This window comes from Chaetodon trifascialis, chromosome 3 (assembly GCF_039877785.1).
Source record: "Chaetodon trifascialis isolate fChaTrf1 chromosome 3, fChaTrf1.hap1, whole genome shotgun sequence".
NCBI lineage: Eukaryota > Metazoa > Chordata > Actinopteri > Chaetodontiformes > Chaetodontidae > Chaetodon > Chaetodon trifascialis.
In genome coordinates this window covers 28,084,194-28,099,813 of record NC_092058.1, presented here as the reverse complement: position 1 = coordinate 28,099,813, position 15,620 = coordinate 28,084,194, and the positions used below count along the sequence as shown (strand labels likewise).

At 41.4% G+C, this 15,620-nt stretch overlaps 1 protein-coding gene across 1 annotated transcript in view; it reads right to left on the bottom strand.

Annotated features, from left to right (window-relative positions):
- The window catches only part of fbln2 (fibulin 2), a 68,845-nt gene that overhangs the window by 10,785 nt on the left and 42,440 nt on the right, over nt 1-15,620 (bottom strand). Inside the window, exons 10-14 of the mRNA XM_070959730.1 lie at nt 8,183-8,317; nt 6,084-6,221; nt 4,152-4,295; nt 2,926-3,054; nt 242-367 (exon numbers count right to left, since the gene is read on the bottom strand). Of these exons, the coding sequence (XP_070815831.1) occupies nt 242-367; nt 2,926-3,054; nt 4,152-4,295; nt 6,084-6,221; nt 8,183-8,317 (672 nt within the window). The remainder of the gene's footprint in view (nt 1-241; nt 368-2,925; nt 3,055-4,151; nt 4,296-6,083; nt 6,222-8,182; nt 8,318-15,620) is intronic.

The window sequence follows — 15,620 nt, the reverse complement described above, 5'->3', positions numbered from 1 at the left end:
AAGGAAAACAGTTTTTGCGTTTTTGAGAGCAAAGCCTTACAAAAGACTCAGAGACAGTTTCCTATCAGTGTACAGAATCTGCATGGTCTGTGCAAAGGCTGCATTTAGCTTTAGATGCCAGCGCTCTCCCCAGAGGCTCACCCCTTCACCTTAAATTCTTCAAAGAAAATAAGACAGACCATCTGAGCAGGTGACATTTAAGTTTGCAATATGTTTGAGAAAAAAAAAAAGTCTATTGTACCTTCACAGTTCTTGCCATCAAATGCTAGGGAGAAGCCAGCTGTGCATGAGCAGTGGTAGGAGCCTGGGGTGTTTTCACAGGTCTGGGCACACAGCCTGCCAGGATAGCGCCGGCACTCATTTACATCTGTCAGTGCAGGAGCAGGAGCCATTAGACAACAGACAGATACCTCCAGGCCACGAAGAACTCATTCAGACACACACCCAGTGATGTGGAGAGTGACTTTTTCATGTTCTGTGCTCTTTTTCTGTACCCCACTTACTGTACATCTATTTAACAAGAAGCCAAGCATTTCACAGTGGATTTTCAATTAAGACGTCACTGAAGTGGGACAATTCAAACCTATATAAGGGCTTCCAGTTAATCACTTGTAACCACAATGTCATGATAGATTTTATATGGATGTTTGTCCAATTTACTGAAGAGAAAAGTTGCTAGAAACCAGAAGTTTTGAAGTGAATTTCTATGGGGCACTTGTCTGCATTTCTAAAGCTTTTCCCACATAAGTTGGCTCTAACTTAGCTGACGAACATGATGCACAGGATTTGCATTTAGACAAAGTAATGTTAGGCTACATTAAACTGCTGCTGTTTACCATGACGAGATATCAGACACAACATATGTGTGTCTGAAAATGCAATGGCAGCACTGAAAACAGCCTGTGTCAGCACAGGGTTACTGGGCACTCAGTCAGTCCATTCTTATTTCTGCCCCGTGTGTTGGGAAACCCATCCATGCTACCTGAATGGATTTCAGAACACAACCTCAAACCTTCATCCTCCATACACAGTTCCACTGCCTCCCTCCTACAGTGATGCAGGTGTTGTGAGAGAAAGCATCTGCTTCTGGGCCCACCTATAAGCTATTCCTGCCTTAGTCTCACCTGTCTGATTATTGCTATAAGAAAGACACTCTCCACGACTTTAGGAAAGATGGTGATGAAATCATAGATATAAACTCAGGTAGGTCACGTTCACCACTGACATACAATCAAACAGTCTGTGTTGTAACAGTTCCGGACGTCTGTCAGTTCAGTCCAGTTGAAGGATATTTCCTCTAAGATGCAGTAAACTCTATTCCAAACATAAACATGAAATCCATTGACTGTGACAAGGCAGCAAGGTCAGCAGGTTAGCTAACTAACTCACCTACAAAGCTACACTATGGGTCAGGATGGGTATTTTAGATATTTGAGTTAACAGTGCTTGATTGCATTGCCTGTTGTGATGAATCCTCCATTTCGTCCCCTTGCAGGCTCACACCTGTGTGTTTCTTTCAGCTCTGCATTTTCATTAATGTGGTCCGACCTTTACCAGTCACCTGTCCTGTGTCCAAAATCACTCCCTTATTCATGTATTCTTGACTACCTATATAAAAGTATTACTTTACTGCATAGTGAGCAGTAAATGGAGATTAGAGGCACTTATAAATCATCACTGACAGGTACAGAGCAGCAGAACTGTGCTCACTGCATCTTTCATCATTGCCTTGTTGCTGTTCCTGCTCCTGTCTTTGTTCATGTACCAACCTTCCTGCAAATGAATGTGTGTTATGATCAGTAAGAGTTAAACTATGTGAATATTAGGATTTGAGCACACTGAAATTAACAGCTGGTGGCACTAATTCTCCAGTCGGGTGCCATTAAACCATTTCAGATCCAGAAGGGTAATTTCAGAGCGCAGATACATTTAAGATGTATGACATTTCTAAATTTTTATTCCGCCGTGCCCACATGCTCTCACATCTCATCTCGCCATGTTAACAAAACATTGTTTGTGTGTCTGCCCCATGATTCATATGTGCTCCACAATTTTTGGGTTCTTCTCTCCCCATGCTACACTCTTCCATCCAGTTTCATGAAAATCAGGCCAGCAGTTTCTCTACGATCCTGCTGACAGACAAACAAACCAACAAACCGTACCAAAAACAACCTCGCTGGTGGAGGTAATAAGAGGGCACAAGGAGATGACATCATGAAAAGAGTGCCAGTCAAATACTGGGAAATAATGAAGGAAACATCGAAAGAAATATGGCATTTATGTTTCTTTAAATGTATTAACAGTGTTTGAGGAAAGTTAGTCTCATCCACACAAATCTGTTTTTGTGTGCCATTAATTTTTAATGTTTTCGGTGGAGGGGAAGTTTTGCTTGGTTCATGATTTATTTGTTAAGTCTGTCTCTGATATTAAGGTTTTTTTATGTGCGAATTAAAAATGCGCATAGAAACAGGTGGATGGAAACAATTTAATTTCGGGTCGTCTTCTCTGATGCCTAGTTCCTTGAGAGTCCTTTTTGGCTTTAAATTGCCATTATTTATTCTCCCACATTTTGAAATGTGATGGGAAATGTAACACCCATATCCAAAAATACTTTGAATGTGCAAACACAGATTTTATGTCAATGCTTTAATTTCGTTTGGATTTTTATCACTGTGTTGCTGACACAAAAAAATCAAATCCTCATATAATTAGCTCTGATTATCAGTAAAAGCCTGACAGGAAGTGCCCTCCCTGTTCTGTTTACTCTTATCTGCCATCGCAAGTAGCACAGAAACTTTGTTTTTTTGGCTCCGCACACTGAGTTTAACTGAGCCCATTTCCTGCTTCCAGAGCAGCTCTGGCTTGGACCACTAAACCTCCAATCTGCTCATTATCATCTCATAGACCTGACACAGCAATACGTACCAATGCAGGCTTTGCGGAAGGCGTCATATTGGTAGCCCGTCTGACAGTCACAGCGGTAGCTGCCAGGGAGGTTGTGACAGATCTGGCCCACTCCACAGCGGTGTGTCCCCATCTGACACTCATCAATGTCTAGACAGGCAGAGAGAGCAATAAAGCGCCTCAGCAATGACCCACTCTGCACCTGACTGGGTCTAACTTAAACACAGCAACTCCCACCCACACCACCACACACAGCACAAACACAAGCACACACTCAGAAATACATACATATGCATGTCATGCTCACTCTGTGTCTCTCACACGTTCACAAAAATGACAACTCTTTATATCTGGAAAACTGCTGCGTTCTATACAAACTGTGTTACATATAAACAAGTGCTGAAATGACGAGTCCATTAATTGATTAGCAGAAAATGAATAGACAGCTCATCAGGACCAAAGTAGCCTAAAGCCATGCTGCTAGTGTAGCTAAAATGAATCAACAGATCGAGAAAACCTGACAGCAAAATCCTTTTAGTAGCTGTTCTGAAGCTTTTCACAGATTTGTTTATCTGAGCACTTTGAGCACTTAATATGCTGATGAAGATCATGTGATTACGATCAAAAGCTCCAGAACAGCTACATAATAAGACTTTATTGTGAGATTTCATTTAGATATTTACACAATTTATTCATATGAAAACATTTGTACTCATTTATTGTTTCAAAACTTTCTGTTTTTTAGTGTTACTGTTCATTCAGACCAAAGCAACAACCAATTACTGGCTCTCCCTGTGTTGGCCTTTGTCCAGCACTCACGCAGTGATAATCTGGATAATTCCACTAGCGTTCCAGCGCCTGTGGTGGTTGGACCCCGATTAAAAATTAATTGCAATAAACTCTGTTTCTATAAAGAAATCATAGTAACAAGGTGAGTTTTTTTCAAAATTAATTTATTTCAGAATTTCATGGCTATATATTTTATATGTATTTTATATATATTTAGATTATTTTATAATGTCTTATTAATTCATTTTATTATGTGTGATTTGGTGTCCATATAATGTAACTGACCCTAACTGGTTGATATTCAGGCTCATTCTTCTCTATCATGGTATTTTGTAACTATGCTTGTGAGCACTTGTGTCTTAGCCAAAACAAATACAATATTAATGTTTTCATTCACATTGTTTCATGGCTGCCAGGCTCCTTTGTCCATGCTGTTGTGTTTAAGAGGTAAATCTCACCGACACACTTGGCTCCATCGGGGCTGCTTTGGTAGCCATGGCTGCACATTTTGACCTTCTTCTGGCACGTGTAGGAGCCCACTGTGTTGATACAGTTAAAGCCTAAACTGCATGGCTCACTCAGGCTGCTGCACTCATTTATGTCTGCAGAAACACAGAGAGAGAATCAAGCCTCACAGCTGAAACAATGACACTTCCTCAGGAGAATGATTGTTAGGATGTTTAATCCTGATTGACAGACCAACCTATGTCTACTTCCTCACAGTCATTTTAACAGAACAATTATGCAGTCATGCATTTACTTGCTGACTTGTTGGCAGTAATCATGTCTTCCTAATACATGGTGGTTCCAATACTCGGGGAGCAGTGTTGGTGGAGCAGGTTATGAACTGTAGATTTAATATATGTGCATGTCAGGAGGATGTTGATGTGAGTCAGCAGCTCGAGGCAAAAAACAAAGTCACAGAAATGCCAAGCAGTGCTTGAATAGAGGGTGCAAAAGTCACAGAATTTGCAAAACTGTGACAAAATGGGTTAGTCTGTATAATCAGAATAAACGTTTCCAACAACACACAAGTTTACATACTAAGAAAGCTAAAGGAAGTCTTCCAGCCACAGTGACAGATCTGTAATGTCTGTGCTGTCATATGATTACTTGGCTTTATATCAGCTGAGGGGTATGAAGCCTTTATGATATCAGGAGCACCCAGGCGTGAACCCCGTGAGATGATGTTTCCCTTCACATTTGCTAAACAAACTGTAAGTAATATCAAGAAAAGCAGGATGTGGTTTTACTTGGGGGTTATGTGCTGGACTCTTTCTTGGCCGGTCATGTCATTGTAAGGGTACCTGGCAACCAATGGAGAGACTCCACAAAGTCAGTGTGACCAACCAAAATGTGTTGCAAAGTATTTTGAGAAACATCTCTGCACACCTGAGTGTGAGATCAACAAGAAGAACTCCTCAATAATCCAATCATCCAATCAGAGGACGACAGAGACTGGTTTGACTAATGATCACCCTGAACTTATGCATCACTTGTTCTTTTGAAGTTTTGGACAACAATGCTGCTTAGGATTTATTGGTCTCATTATATTGAGTCATTTTGTATCTTTCTAATCTTTTTAATGCTATTTTCTGTCTAGTGGCACAGATGATTTGAGTAAACTCAGGGTGATCATTGGTCAGTCCAATCTCTGCAGTCCTCTGATTGGATGACTGAATGATTGAGGTAGCTGCTATATGTACTGTACATACTGTATGCATGGAAGTCTTGATGTGCTGAAAGAAAAATGAAAAAGACATGTACACTCCGATACCCAACTGGATGGGTGTTGGAAGTGCCTGGCAAAGCGAAAAAAAAGAGTCACATAGCAAATAGCTCCTGTCTGAGGGAATTTAATTAGCTGCTGCGTGACGTTTGGAGCACTGGGTTCTTCCTCAGATGGCTTCTAGTGTTGTGATGCCACCCATACACCTGATGAAGGTCGTAGAGGTCGTTATCATCTTATGAATATTTCAGCTGAAAGCAAGACAGTGTGCGGGAGTATTTTCAAACTGTACCCAGCCAGCTAACAGTCGCACACAAAACTCAATAAAATCACAATTTGTTATTTTTACACTTGCCCAGTTGTGTTATTAATTAAAGGCAGCTATAATGGATATTTTTACAATAACAATGCATGAAATGAGCATGTCAAAACAATGTGAGAATGTGAAAGGTGTCTGAAAGGAGCTTTGAAGTTTAAACTCATTGTTCAGCCATCTGATCCACAGCTTTGCAGTTCTGGTTCACTCTCACCGCTCTCACAGTGCCGGCGGAAGCAGGACGAGGGGCGCTGGAGCTGTTTGATCAGGTTCTTCTCCCCAATGGCTATTTAACGGTCATGAGTTTCCATTAGCCAGCAGAGAGCAGCATTGACAGCCTCTTACCAATACAGTTGCCATGGGAGTCCTGTGTGAAGCCGCTGACGCACTTATGTTTGGGATTACACAGGAAAGAGCCGACTGTGTTCTCACACACGAAGCCCATACCACAGTTATGGGTTCGCAGAACACATTCATCAATGTCTGGAAGAAAGAACATACAAACACACAGTCAAAGAGATCACACTTCATTAAGTTGTAAAGAGTTTAAAAATCTGTTGTCAACTCTCGGAGCTTCAGTCTGAGCTCTCAGTTTGTTAACCGTGCAGTAGGTGGCACTGTGACTCAAGCACAGAGCAAACATGTGCACCAGGAATTCAAACTTTCACTTTGTCAGTGTTTAACTGTGGAAGAATTCCCCTCCCATAAAAATATCACTCGTTCCAACTCTGCAATTAACAGAAGATGAACAAAACTTCTTAAATGACAGTTATTGAATCTCATGAGCGATGGATGGAGTTTAAATGGAAGATTTGTTCTTTTGTGCTGCGAGCTCGTTTCTCAGGAGTTCACATTATATCGAGTCCACTGAGGTTCGTTCGGTGGCACATAAGCACTTATGGTCTTAATTTGGGGTTTTTTCTACCAATCATCATCAGAGGGATACATTTCCAACGCCATAGTAGAGATCTCTCTTTTTTCATGCAGCTAATTGGTTCTTCCCTGTTGGATGGTCGACTAAATATTACCTTCATTATCTGGCTACATTGATTAGTCCTCCCTGGTGCCAAATGCTGATGACACGAGTCACAGAGCTTAAAAGTACTTTAACGCCTGCATGCAATGCTGCCCCTCTGGGTGATTATCTTGTCACATGCTGAACCTGGACATCTGCTGAAACACAAATATGACTACTGGGGCCAAAAACATTTGCATAAATCTTAATAAAGCCTTGCTGGCTGAGTTGACTTTAAGCCATGACCACAGACACACTGCCACAGTATAGTAGGAATCTCCATATAACTCTCTGGTTTCTACACATTGCTCTGACAATTTGTGCAGCTTTTTCTGTTACTAATATTGATTGTCTCCATCTAAACAGTGGTTGAAGGTGAAAATGAACTGTTTAAATATATCCTGTTCCTTTTAAAGACACTCTTTGAAAACAATTGTCTGCCATAAATAATGCCTGGGCACTCCAATAGCATCCACACCATGATGTACTACACTGCAGTCTTGTATTCAGGGACTTGTGGTGCTCAAGGGGCCTTTTAAGGACAAATGATTCTTGGTTTTCAGCAATACAATTAGAAAGAGCAATAGAGGGGACGTGATGACAAACTTTAGGACCAGAATAGACTCTGAGTGCATGCATGAGCATCTATTACGCTGCGCTGCAGTTGAAGCCAGGGGCATTGGACTTGTGTGCTGTTGGTTGCTGGCTCCTCTTTAAGTTGCTGAGAAACTGGCAACAAGTAACACACTCCAACACAAACATGAGCCCCGGCCAAACATAAGTGCCAAGTTGTGTTAGGAAGTGGAAATACACTGAAGGTAATGTTTAGAACCTCACAGCATGAAGTCTACACCTATATGTGAATGAGTAATTTGGGTTTCATCTAGACGGCCCAGTATCCCTAGCTATCCTGTCCAAATAGGACTAATCTACAGCTCATGATTGAAGTCCAAGGCCAACATTCAGTGTCAGTGATGGATGTGTAATGAGGTGAAAAGTAAGGAGGCGGAGGTCAGGGTGGTAGATGGGCATGTAACTCTTATGGCTTTCACACAGGGTTCACCAGAGTTTGCATCTTGTTACAGATCAGCAATTTTCTTTTTATCAACTCTAATCTTTTCTTTTCTTTCTAAAAACCATCGGCATTGAATTTTAAAAACCCTGCTGTCGCTGAAAGTAATCCAGGCATTTGCAGAATAATTGGAAAATTGACGTTATAGTCTGGCAATAGGGTTGCGGTTTTACTTACTTACTTTTACTGTCCGCTCTGTCTTATTTTCTTTTTTCTTACGACTAGAAAGAAGCAAAAATTCCTGTACTGCATATTGAAGAAGACATCATCAGCATTTCCACCGACTACTTAAGTGGTTCTGGAGAAGACTGCTGGGTAAATTGGCTTAATGAAATACATCAGGAACAATGAACTCACCCTCGCAAATACTGTTCCTCAGCTGGTAGCCTGCAGGACAAGTGACCTGCACCTCGCATACAAATGAACCCACTGTGTTCATACAGTGCTCACTGGGCCGACAACTGTGGGTGTTGGTCACACATTCGTCCACATCTGCAGAAGAAGAACAAGGGTGACTGTGTGAAATGACCAGGAGGAGAGGGAGGCGGTCAGAGCATGTATGACTATGAGGTGGAGGTGAAGCAGACTCCTTGACTGTCACCATGATGGATGTCAGCAGCACATGGACAGCAGCAAAAAACACAGAAGAAAGTAAATTTTTTCATTACATCCATTTTTACATTGAGGAGGCATACCAGGAAATGACATGTTTTGCTCTTACCTGTATAAAAATCTGGCCTGATAGTATCAGACTGAGACACTTGTTTGAGGAAGGAAGAAAGGAAGAAAGAGGCATTTTGGAGATGATCATAAATGCTCTTTTAGCTTCAAAGCCTCTGAGTGGGCTGACCAGCAGGGACACACAACACTGGAAACTCACTTACAAACCAAGGACAGACAGCGTTTTGCTTGTAGTGGTTCGGAAGATTAAAGCTGCACTAATCAGTAATTTGATATTAACAATGGATCGAGTGACTGCGTACTGTATAATATTTAAGGGGTCACTTGTAGTGATGAACCCACAGATCCCTCAGCCTGATGGAGCATTTTACTGTCATTCAGCTCATTGTTTTGCTTTTTTAGGGCCTGCAACTTTAAGGTCGTTTCAGATGAAGTGCTCTCATTAATCTGTTGTCTATATAGAACAGGTAGCTGTTTCAGTAAGAAACCCAACCCTCAACAGCAGACAGACAAGGTTAGCAACTAGCTGGTGAACATAGTGGAGCATTTAACATCTGAACAACCAGATATTTGGAGCACCAAACAACTTGCAGCTCAATCGTAGCTGGATTAACTGACACAGCACTCACAGAAAGTGTCCTGGAGTGTTTGGCAGGCCATTATACCAACTTTGGATTGTGACTGCTTTATGTATCCCAGGTCAAATTCAAAATATCAGGTCTTGTCAAAAGCCAAACGATATTTTGTTTGTTATGCTTGCTCGTAGAAAATAAAATCCACAGTTGCAAACCTTTAAATCTTTATCAGTCAAACAGCACTGCAGTAAGCAAACAGGCGCTGTTGATTTATGACACTGGTGGGCTCATGCCGAGACAGTGGATCGTTGCTCTGTTGTGGCTCATCTTTATCAAACTGCTGCATTCCCTTATCATGCATCGCAGTGCATGGCCGATTAGCTGGATGCACTGATAGCGTTGGACTGGGATTATTTAGTGTGCATCTGCGCGTTTGTGTGCATGTGGGAGTGTGGCAGGCATCCAGATTTGAAGATCACCCCAAAATATGGCGCATTCCACAGGGAACCCGACGAAAAGGTCTTGTACAAATCTGCATGAAGGAGCCAAGGCTGAAAAACAAAAGGCAGGAACAAGAGGAGAACATATTCTCCCGTGTTGCCTGTGTATCTGTTGGCAGTCCCTTGCTGAAATGCCTTTCTCGACTTTCAAAGCTTTTGCTACAGGGAATTTGAATGAACCGTGTGCCTTACAACACCTTCCCACAGAGAATAGGAGGAGGAAAAACTCTGATCTGAGATTTTACCTGGTGTGTGAGTAACATCCTGCAGCTCTTTTCCCGTAAGGTTTTTCACATCAGGAAACTACACAAGCATCACCTCTCACAGCATCAGAACATAGTTTATTGTATTATACAAAGCCTCTGTGGAGCTGCAGCACACATTCATCTTACTCACTGAAATTAACAGGTTCTCCTTTTGACATTGTGTAACACACTTTGGAGAGTCTACAGGACTCACACTGCTCATGCAGTGGTGATACACTCTAGTTTTGGGGCCTGCCTTTGTAAGTGTCCCCATTCGTTCCCCAGCCGAAAGACATCTGCTATCTTCATTGCAGGGAGTATATTTCCAGGGGCAAATCACACTGAGGACTGAGTCGGCCTTGTCCTCTGGGCCCTGCTCTCCGTCAAGCCTAGGGATGGACGGGACCATTACCAATGTTTGCGTATTGCCAGTGGTGCAGAAAGTCGCCTTCCCCTTCCACTCTGGTGGCCGGCATTATTTCCAGTGCGTCATTCGAAGAGGGAAAAAAAGAAAAATAAAAGGAAAAAGAGCCTATTGGCTCAAGGTCCCTACCTTCCCCTACTGGTCCCCAGGGGCAGCTGCATTACACAGTTGTGAGGAGGGAAGTGATCCAATACAAGGTGGAAACAAAGACTCTATTTTTGAAATATACAAATGCTCAGTCAAACAGACAGAAGAGACAGCAATTTTAGAAGAATTCCACCAAGACACCAGTGGAGGCTATGCACTGGGAGATGTCTGAGAGGCAACACTATGAAACACAGAAGGGAGCACACACCCTCTTGTTCTTTCACGCTGGACCCCGCAGATGATGAGATTTTTGAAAAGTTCAAGCTGAGGTGGATGAAGTCAGCCTTGGCTTATTTGCAGATTTGGTTTAAGACTGGGTTAGAGTTACACAGATGCAGACTGGAGGGACTGTGAGGATCACAAGATGTGAGGCTGATTTCCCAGTCATCGACAACAGGGGATGAAGTCAGGAGGATGCGCCTCACAGAGCGCGCAGATAAACTCAGATATATACATGTGAGCAATATTTTTTCACATCCATAAAATTCACCTGCAAGTCTTGCTCATACACATGCACAATGCTATGTGAAAAAGTGCTGGGCGAGTCAAGATATGAACCAGAGGGTGAATGCTAAGGAAAACCCAAGTCAGTGGACCTTGTAATGAGAATCTGCTATCAAAATGATCGGATGAGTGTCATGCTGATAATTGACCTGATCTGTTCTCATCGAATTATCAACAAACAACAAATTACCAATAGCACGTTTTGATACAGCTCATCTGCATGTTACTCCGATCTCACTGGGCCCCCACCTTCCACCTTTGCACCATGTGTGCTGCACCAGCCTAGAAGGAAGCATTTCAAGGTTATGAAAACACCATCATGCAGTTATACTGCTTTCAGTGCTTCTATGGAAATAGTGATACTATCACACCTTTCAAAAGCACACAAATAAAACATTTCTACAGCCCTATATGGCAACTCTCTATAGTCAGATGGTATCAATTGTAATGATTTCCCATTTTGGCCCCAACAGCTAAAAAAAAAAGACCTTTACCCTGGATCGAACCACCAGTCTCTTGGTTTGACTGGGCTGGTCAATTAGTCTGAAAACTATGTGGTTCAGTGAGTGTGAATATCTTCCACAAGGATTAGTGGAGCAGACTAATATTTTCTCCAGCAATCCCAGCCATGTAAAGTTAAATATCATGTCAGCAATGTGAAAGCAGACATGATAACACAGCAGGCCTGATGACACTTCAGTGCAGGCTCCAATCCATAGCTATTCATGTAATAACGCTGCAACATGATCACCATGCAAAACACATCCAACACTGCCCACAACAGCTTGTTTAGTCCTCAGAGTGAATTTCATAAACAGGTGAAGGTGGGCAACCACATGTGTTAATGTTAGAAACCACTATGTCTCAATGTGGATTGTCAGTGGGCTTGTGTGTATGTGTGTGTTTGCCTGGGAAACTTACGAATATCAATTCACAGACTGGTGATGAGCAGAGATAATGTCAGAGCACTGATCAATTGTCTAAGCCACATATTTACTATTCAGGTTGTGCATAGAGCCCACACATCCTGTCCGAGTTGACACACTGGAAGGATCTTCACTTGTTCACATCACCATGGGAACAGCTGTCTGTTAAAATCTTACATTTATTTACAATCATGTGCAGCTGAGTACACCATAGAGAGGAGCGGCCTTATTGACCTTTAAACCTGTAAATCAAAATACCGAACAGTCATGAGAATGGATCAACTCAATCCATATTTCTGACTGGAGTGCATGCATTTGCTAAACAAATGTCAGATTACAGATTACTGCAAACTGTGTGATATACAGTATGTACAACAAGTTCTCAATGGTTTACTTCACAGTCTACTCATATCTCTGTCAAATCCTCAAATTCCCCCCTCACACCCACATCTTGTAGTGCTATTTGCTTTGTTTCATTCCAGTCCAAACCAAAAGTTGCCCACCCACATCTTCACATGTGGGAACACTTTTGGAGAGCAAGTCCCCACTCTACTCACTGGATGGAGTGATAGGAGGGGAAACACTAACTCCTGTGTAGTGCTTATACATCCAGAGGTATTATTCTGTCTGCTGACTGGCAGATTAAATAAACTCATCCTGGACTGCCCTTCCAGTGCATATATTTAGGTCTTCAGTTTTTATCAGTGCATGATCTGAAAAAAGCATTCATACAAGCAAACCATTTTCATGTTAATATCACTCACTTCCTTCCTGTCCTATGGTGAAACTACATTGTGTGCACTTAAAAGTACATGTGGTGGAAGAAGGGATTTGCATGAGCAACACTTATAGAGCAGGTGTATATTGAATTCTGGAGCTGGACTATATATCACTTTTTTTTTAAACAAAGAAAATTGCTGCCAAGTTTTCCCCCAGTTTAAATTCATGGATCAATTTACAAACTACTGCAGCAAATGTATTACTGTAAGGCCACTCATGGAAAATGATCTTTGGCATGGTAACAATTACATTCTCTTCTGGGGAGAGGTTTCATGTTGGTGGTCTATCTATATGATGACTTTTTCCACAGTGAAATGTTAACTTGCATGCAGATGCATTTCTGGGATTCTCTAGCCCAGCCCTCCAACACACACTTATTTGGGGAGCAGTGGTCTTTTTTTTTTTTTTTTTTAACAGCGATGTAGTCGACTCCTTCAGGATGTAAATGCATTAAGCTTTAAGAGTTTTCAAACCTCAGTGAATTGATGACACCTGTAGTTACTGGTGGTAACAATGAATGCAGTTTTAAACAGCCGGTCACATAATTCTGGGACCAGCAAAACAAACTGTAGTTGCACTGATAGAGAAGTCAGGCAGTAATTGGGCTTTTTCCATCATCCTGTGATCTGATGCTGCACACTGCATAAGTATGCAAACAGCAGAGTACAATGAAAAGAGTTGATTACCTTGCTGAGAAGTTGGAGGTTTACAGCCTGTAGCTCTTCATCTAACAGCTTATGATGCAATACTTTCATCAGCGGGCCATTGGCTCAGTCGCCATTGTGCTACTCATTCGGCCATAGCCAGTGATTTAACAAACATTTATTTAAGTAAAAACATTTCAAGATTAGAACTTTAGCTTTCAGAGCTACCTCTTTGGATCTATGCTATCTTGGATAGCAGCAATGCGTTATACCAATCAATAATTTATATCAGTGAGAGAAGCCTAAATGCCACAAACACCTTTCAGAATTCTGCAGCAAAATTCAACAGCAGCGCTAACTGCAGCCTCCAAATTAACCATAAAGTTGATTCAACACCTCCCCAACAGCTTGGACAAAAACTGATTACAGCTTGATGAAAGCAGGATTTATTACAGGACTGTTGTATTAGACTGCTTTAGCTTTAGCTAAATGAACCAAATAAACTGCCATCTGAGTGCATTATCACCTTATAAATTTGTAATGGCAAGCACATTAGCAAACAATTGCCTATTTAGACATTCAGCAGACATGGAGCAACATTAGCATTCATTTGGGGCTGTGTTTGTGGCCTCCTGAAGAAAGTAAGTCCAATAAGTGTATTTTCAGCTCTGTTTTTGGTCTCCACCAACTCTTAACAGGGGCGTGGCTGAGCTGTTAACCATCAGGGCTGAGCCCAGATTCTTCTCAAAAAGCTCTTTTTTAAAATGTACTTCTAAATGGACTTTTTCCATGCAAATTTGTGAGTGCTGCACATTCTTGAAAAAATGTGAAATTTACAGAAGGAAGAAGGGGTTCAGATTTGATTTACCACATAATCTGTACATGAATATTCCAGCGACTTGAATGTCTCAATACAAAATCAGCGTCATCATGGAAACACCAACTACCATTACTGCTGGGCCTACATGATGTAAAATCTTCAAAACCCTGAATACAATGCCAGTTTCGCAAATACAGTAGGAGTTGTAAACGGCTAACCACTCAAATTAACTTCATTATTAGGCTGTTAATCATTGCTGATGGATCTACTTGAAATGAACCACAGTTCCCACCTCAGTGGTCAGGTAGTAAACGCAAATATTGTTACCTGTGGAAAAATGATGACAGTGTCTGAATTCTGTCATTTTAAAATGATATGATCTGGTTAAATTTTGATTTTTTTTTTTTTTTCAATTTTTCTTTCAATAAACTATATCATTTTTATGCTACAAGGAGGACAGAGCCATTGCAACAGTTTTTTTTCCATTGTAGATCAAGTGCAAACCAGTAATGCAATTTCTGCTGATTGTTGCCGATTGTTTGTCCATCATCTGAAGGCTCTCAATACATTTACGAACAGACCTGTCAACCCCCCCCCCCCTTTCCCCCCGAATTTTCCCATATTTTGCACTTCTCCCCCACTGTACTCCTGTTTAAATATTTTCCCGTTGCTCTCGAGTTTAAGCTTTATTAAAAATGCTGATGGGAGGCATAACTTAGATAATGTGACACTTTTTGATGTGTTTGCTACATTCCCCTCAGGCACAGCAGGTGGCAGTGTGTAGGGCATTAGTTGTGGCATCTAGAGACGAGAAGTGTCACTCAAATGACACCCGGATCATCATATTCTATAAGATCATCACATGTTTGTAGCATAGTTGTCCTGTACAAACAACATATCTCCAAAAAGTCAAATTTTAATAAGCTATTTTTTATAGTTTATTTAGCTTATCCTTCAGATTATCAGACAAATCACCAAATTTGGAGATACACGGTATTCACTGCACAGGAAGGCTATGAAAAATGAAACCTGAAAAATAACTAGTAACTAAACAGTTTTTGTTAAGGTTGAAAATAAAACTCTACTCAACCATTGTCTTTTGACTGATGTAAATGTGAAAACTGGGGGAGATCATCAAAAGAAGATATGAGAAGATATGATACAAACAATTGTGCTGTCAAGTGTTTCTTCAGACAGGCACCAGGCAGCACATGCTTGATTATTGTCGTTTAAACTACAACAAACTGCAGATGTGAATTCTGACCTTCACTTGTCAAAGGTGCCACTGTAGTGCAAATGTGTCACACCGAGCTTCAGGAAAGGAAGGTAGCTAAGTAAACAGATCCTATGTGCAGTGTTTGTTATTGCAGCTATAGCTGCACAGAGTAATTGGCTATGGTTGACTAATGCTCCAGGCAACGGCCTCCACCACCAGGAAATGGGAGCCCAATCAGTCGATGCATTGTTTAGTATCACAAGACCTGCATTTTCCTTCTTCATGAGTGACTGCATCCAATTAAAATCTATCCCGATCTCTGGACAAACTGCT